General features: G+C 52.6%; 1 protein-coding gene across 1 annotated transcript; it reads left to right on the forward strand.

Moving 5' to 3' along the window:
* The first annotated feature begins 247 nt into the window (after positions 1 to 247).
* LOC148117345 (uncharacterized) lies at positions 248 to 6,659 on the forward strand. The gene is given in 1 exon segment (XM_087902549.1): positions 248 to 6,659. A coding segment is annotated over 1 exon segment (5,313 nt). The 5' UTR covers positions 248 to 1,346.
* The last annotated feature ends 238 nt before the right edge of the window (positions 6,660 to 6,897 follow it).

The following is a 6,897-nucleotide window of genomic DNA, read 5'->3' on the forward strand; positions in this document are numbered from 1 at the left end:
ATCACCTCAGTCGAGGGATTTAAAGTCTAGAAGAGAAGACATTACAGTAAAACAGACAGGCGGGCAGGCAGGCAGGCAGACAGACAGACAGACAGACAGACACACACACACAGAGACACATGCAATCATACACAGTAGCCTATAATAAATCTCCAGCAAGCACAGGGCTGAGCTCCCAAAGTCCAGTTGAAGAGTGGGAGGAATGAGAATATGAGCAAAGAGATCAAGACCATGATGGGGATGAAGGACCCCAACTTCATTGGGGTCACAGTTAAAACTGGTTTTTAACCTTAACCACAGTTATAACGCTCTGCAAAGGTTTTCAGATAGCAAGCTCCATTAAGGCCTCCGGAGTCAGGACCTCCAGAGCGCTGAACAAATAACAGGCCTAATTCAGGACCTCCACAATGCTGAGCAAAGACACCTGAGCAAAGATAGCCTCATCTGGCTGCGAAACATAAGATTTATGGATAGGTCATAGGAACAAAGAAAGAGAAGATTGCGAGGCCTGAGTCACGTAGAAAGCGGGGCTCATCACGGATCAGGGGCTATGCTATCAGACATCTAGTCGCCAGCCAGAAAAGGGGAAGGCAGGATGAGAGGAACAATAAACCGCCAAGCAGTCCCCTCAATGTTATCTAGGTTAACAATTTACCACCCTGCATCTCGCTTCTGTAAACCTTGCTTTTTGCTCCCCTATAAAAACCCCTCACCCCCAACCTGCGGGGCGCAAAGTCCCCGAGAGGCTTTGTCGCCCGCAGGTACCTGTGTACCCCAAATAAACCTCTTGCTGCTTGCATCCGGCTGCGTGCTTTGACTGGTCTTTGGGCTTGGGGTCTCTCCCGAGGGAAGACGCCCAGCGGGGAGTCTTTCATTTGGTGCGTTGGCCGGGAATTTGGAGGCCCCTATCCCGGAGACCGCCGAATCACTGTCGGGAGGTGAGGCAAGCTGGCCAGCACTTCTATGTTCTATGTTGTCCTATGTTCTACTATGTTCTATGTCCTATGTCTTTGGCGTCTGATTGTTGCGCTGCGAATTTGAATTTGTGCGATTCAGCTGGGTCGGTTTGTATTTGGGCGGGCCTTGGAGAGGAGCTGACGGGCTCGAACTTTCCCCCCCGCACCCGGGGAGACGTCCCGCGGGAGTTTGGAAGCTCGATTTTCTTTTTTTTCGGGCTCATTTGTCTGAACCCACGACCAATCGTCTGAAGGTACGGGGTTCGTTTGGGAGGTGGGGGTGTCCGGAGCCCCTATGGTAACCTCCGTTTGAGTGGCGTGTCTGATTGTCGGTCTGTTTGTCCTACCGTGCATCTTTGAAGTTTGCCTGTTTGTTGTTGGAACACCAGCATGGGGCAGTCTCTAACCACCCCTTTAAGTCTGACTCTAGATCACTGGTCAGATGTCTCTAAACGAGCGAGCAATCAAATGCTAGAAGTCAAGAAGAAAAAATGGCAGAGTCTCTGTTCCTCGGAATGGCCCACATTCAATGTGGGCTGGCCGCGGGACGGCACTTTCAGCAAGAATGTTATTTTGCAGGTCAAGGAACGAGTCCTCGATAAAGGGCCCCATGGGCGCCCTGACCAAGTCGCTTACATCGTTACTTGGGAGAGTTTGACTAACGACCCACCCCCCTGGGTGGCTCCCTTTGTTTTTCCAGGGAAATCCCAACCCTCCCTAGGTCTCACTCCTTCGGCCCCTTCTCCGCCTCCGTCTCCGCCTTCTCCGCCTCCTCCGCCTTCTCTGCCGCCGCCTTCCCCTCCTCCGCCTTCCCTATCAAAGACCCCCGTCCCTACAGTCTCCTCCCTTTATCCGGCACTGACGAAGGAGGAGACCCCCAAACTACATGGGGGACCGAAGGAGACCCATAAGCAGCCATCTGTCCTCCCCCCTGACCCAGATTCCCCTCTTGTCGACCTCCTATCCGAAGATCCTCCCCCCTACAACCCCCAGCAGGAACCCGGAAGTAATGAAGCGGATCCTGCGACCCCCTCACCCTCGTCACGGAGCTCCCCACCTATTGCCTCCCCTGTCGCTAGCAGGCTCCGGGGAAAGCGTGAACCGTCTCCCCCGGACTCCACCTCTCAAGCATTTCCCCTGCGACAGGGAAATAACGGCCAGTTTCAATACTGGCCCTTTTCCGCCTCTGATCTATATAACTGGAAACAACACAATCCTCCCTTCTCCAAGGATCCTGTGGCATTAACCAGCTTAATAGAGTCTATTTTACTCACACACCAACCAACATGGGACGATTGCCAACAATTATTACAGACCCTCCTCACTTCTGAGGAAAAACAAAGGGTCTTCGTAGAAGCACGAAAGCAGGTTCCCGGAGAAGATGGGAGGCCAACCCAATTGCCCAACGAGATTGATGCTGCCTTCCCCCTCACTAGACCTGACTGGGATTTTACCACGATCGCAGGTAGGGCACACCTACGCCTTTATCGCCAGTTGCTTATTGCGGGTCTCCGAGGGGCTGGTCGTCGCCCCACAAATTTGGCACAGGTAAAGCAAACGATTCAAGGGGCAGATGAGTCTCCAGCAGCCTTTTTAGAAAGGCTTAAGGAAGCATATCGTATGTATACGCCTTATGATCCCGAGGACCCAGGACAGGCTAACGGCTTGTCGATGTCCTTTATCTGTCAGTCAGCACCTGACATCAGGAACAAGTTACAGAGGCTGGAGAACTTGCAGGGGTATACGTTACAGGATCTACTTAAGGAGGCAGAGAAGATCTTCAACAAAAGGGAGACTCAAGAAGAGAGAGAGGACCGTATCCGTAGAGAGAAAGAAGAAAGGGAAGATAGATTGAGAAGGGAAGCAGAGGAGAAGGAGGAGGCTAGAGATAGAAAAAGGAACAGGGAATTGAGCCGCCTCTTGGCCGCCGCAGTTCAGAGCCAGGAAAGTCGACAGGGAGATAGGGTGGGAGAGCGAAGAGGCCCTCGCGTGGAACGCGACCAATGCGCCTACTGCAAGGAAAGAGGACACTGGGCGAAGGACTGCCCTAAAAATACTCGTAAATCTAGAGGCCCCAAACCACGAGCCTCACTCCTGGCCCTAGATGAGGACTAGGGAGGTCAGGGCCAGGAGCCCCCCCCTGAGCCCAGGTTAACACTTGATGTTGGGGGGCAGCCGGTCACTTTCCTAGTGGATACTGGAGCTCAGCATTCGGTTCTTACCCGGTCACCTGGACCGCTCAGTGGACGGACCGCTTGGGTACAAGGAGCCACTGGCGGAAGACAATATCGCTGGACCACCGAACGGAAGGTGCAATTAGCAACTGGTAAAGTAACTCATTCTTTCCTACACGTTCCAGACTGCCCCTATCCATTACTAGGGCGAGACTTACTCACCAAACTGAAAGCCCAAATTCATTTTGAGGGGGCAGGAGTTCGAGTGTCGGGCCCAAACGGGGACCCCCTCCAGGTCTTGACTTTACAATTGGAGGACGAATACCGGCTATATGAACAGGACCCCAAGGTACAAGGGGCCAGGGACTTGGACATATGGCTTACAGAGTACCCACAGGCATGGGCTGAGACGGGAGGCATGGGGCTAGCGCTACAGCAGCCCCCATTGATTGTAGCCCTAAAGGCCTCAGCCACTCCGATCTCAGTCAAGCAATACCCCATGTCAAATGAGGCCTACCAGGGGATAAGGCCACATATCAAGAGGCTATTAGAAGAAGGCATCCTGACCCCCTGCCGGTCACCTTGGAATACCCCCCTCCTCCCAGTAAAGAAACCAGGGACGAAGGATTACAGGCCGGTGCAGGACCTCAGGGAGGTAAATAAGAGAGTTGAAGACATACATCCGACCGTCCCCAATCCGTATAATTTACTAAGTACCCTGCCACCTTCTCACACCTGGTACACGGTGCTAGACTTGAAGGACGCCTTCTTCTGTCTCAGATTAAGCCCCAAAAGTCAACCCCTTTTCGCCTTCGAATGGAGGGACCCCGAATTGGGGATTTCAGGCCAACTGACGTGGACCCGGCTCCCACAGGGCTATAAGAATAGCCCCACCCTATTTGATGAGGCTTTGCACCGGGACCTTGCAGACTTCAGAGTTCAACACCCGTCATTGATCCTGCTCCAGTATGTGGATGATCTTTTGCTGGCAGCCCCCACAGAACATGACTGCCGACAAGGTACGGGGGCCCTGTTGCAGACCCTGGGACGGCTGGGCTATCGGGCATCCGCCAAAAAGGCCCAGATATGCCAGACTGAGGTGATTTATCTGGGATATAAGTTAGAAAAGGGACAGCGTTGGCTCACAGCCGCACGCAAAGCGACTGTATCCCGCATACCTGTACCCCGAAACCCCCGCCAGTTGAGGGAATTCCTGGGGACAGCTGGGTTCTGCCGCTTATGGATACCAGGCTTCGCTGAAATGGCAGCTCCCCTCTATCCCCTTACCAAGCAGGGGGTCCCATTTGAATGGACAGATAAACAACAAAGGGCTTTCGAGAACATCAAACGGGCCCTCCTCTCCTCCCCGGCGCTGAGTCTGCCGGACGTTACTAAGCCATTCGAACTGTTTGTTGATGAAAAACAAGGATATGCCAAGGGGGTTTTGACCCAAAGACTTGGACCATGGAAGCGCCCTGTCGCATACTTATCAAAGAAATTAGACCCAGTGGCCTCAGGCTGGCCCCCTTGCCTACGGATGGTAGCAGCCATTGCCGTCCTTATTAAGGATGCTGGCAAACTGACTTTGGGACAGCCCTTGACCATTCTGGCACCCCATGCCGTCGAGGCCTTGATTAAGCAGCCCCCTGACCGATGGCTCTCCAACGCCCGCATGACCCACTACCAATCCTTGCTGTTGGATACGGACCGAATCCAGTTCGGACCTGTAGTCGCCCTTAATCCGGCGACCTTGCTACCCGCACCGGAAGGACCAGACCAGCATGACTGCCTTCAGATCCTCGCAGAAATGCACGGAACCCGGACGGACTTGACTGATCAGCCCCTCCCAGATGCGGACCACACCTGGTACACTGATGGGAGCAGCTACCTGCTGAATGGAGAACGTAGGGCGGGAGCCGCAGTTACCACGGAGACCCAGGTAATCTGGGCCAGTGCCTTACCCAGCGGCACCTCGGCCCAACGAGCTGAACTCATCGCTTTAACTCAAGCTCTTAGATTGGCAGAAGGTAAGAAGCTGAATGTTTATACTGATAGTCGATATGCCTTCGCCACTGCACACATACATGGAGAAATATACCGGAGACGAGGGCTCCTGACCTCAGAAGGCAAGGAAATTAAAAATAAAGCAGAGATCCTTGCTCTATTAGAGGCCTTATTCCTCCCCAAAAGACTGAGCATTATGCATTGTCCCGGGCACCAAAAAGGAGATCACGCCGAGGCCAGGGGAAATCGGCGGGCGGATGAAGCAGCCCGAGAGGCTGCATTGGGACCACAAATTCTTCCCCTAATATCCGAGGCCGTCCAATCCACAATAGACTGGGCCTATGATAAAGAGGACATACACATGCTCCAAAAATTGGGGGCAGAATACAACTCAGCTAATAGACGGTGGATTTATCGGGGAAAAATAGCAGTGCCCATAAAAATAACCCATGAACTTATAAACTACTTACATAAATTGACCCATTTGGGTACAAAGAAAATGAAAATCCTCCTAGACAGAATGGAGACTGGACAGTTCCTCCTGAACAGGGATAGGGTACTCCAACAGACAATAGACAATTGCAGGGCCTGTGCCCAAATTAATACAGGCCACTCGAAAACCCTCCAAGGGGTGCGTCTCCGAGGACACCGGCCTGGCATCCACTGGGAAATAGACTTCACCGAAATTAAACCTGGTTTGTATGGATACAGATACTTGCTGGTTTTTATAGACACCTTCTCAGGATGGGTAGAGGCCTATCCCACCAAACATGAAACAGCCAGGATGGTTGCCAAGAAGTTATTGGAAGAAATTTTTCCCCGATACGGGATGCCAAAGGTATTGGGATCTGATAACGGGCCAGCCTTCGTCTCCCAGGTAAGTCAGTTGGTGGCCAAGTTACTGGGGATTGATTGGAAATTACATTGTGCTTATAGACCCCAGAGTTCAGGACAGGTAGAACGTATGAACAGAACTATTAAGGAGACTTTGTCTAAATTAGCACTCGCAACTGGTACAAAGGATTGGGTGTTGCTCCTACCCCTGGCTCTATATCGAGCCAGGAATACTCCTGGGCCACATGGCCTTACCCCATTTGAAATATTGTATGGGGCACCACCTCCAGCCGTACATTTCTTCGATACGGACATTGCAGACTATGCTAACTCCCCTTCTCTACAAGCCCATTTACAGGCCCTGCAGCTGGTACAACAAGAGGTCTGGAAACCCCTGGCAGCAGCCTACCAAGACAGCCTCAACCAGCCGGTGGTGCCCCATCAGTACCAGATTGGAGACACCGTTTGGGTCCGCAGACATCAGACCAAGAACCTGGAACCGCGCTGGAGAGGACCGTTCACTGTTCTCCTGACCACCCCAACGGCGCTTAAGGTGGACGGAATTGCTGCTTGGATCCACGCCTCACACGTGAAAGCCGCCAGCCCAGGAGAACAGACGACTAGCCAGAAGAAAGGATGGAAGGCCCAACGTTCCCAGAACCCCCTAAAGATAAGACTGGTGCGGGAATAATGTTATGGGTATTACTCTTTCCAATGTTGATCTCGGGATCCATGGGGGCTCGTAATGGAAGCCCCCACATAATTTACTCCTTAACTTGGCAGATTATTTCCCAGACCGGGGAAATAGTCTGGAAAAAAACTGGCCAGCATGCCCTCAACACCTGGTGGCCGCCCCTGACCCCAGACTTTTGCCAATTAGCAGCTGGTTTAGACACCTGGGATGTTCCCATCGAGGATCCTACCAACCC

Source organism: Myodes glareolus, chromosome X (assembly GCF_982192425.1).
Source record: "Myodes glareolus chromosome X, mMyoGla1.1, whole genome shotgun sequence".
NCBI classification, from domain to species: Eukaryota; Metazoa; Chordata; class Mammalia; order Rodentia; family Cricetidae; genus Myodes; species Myodes glareolus.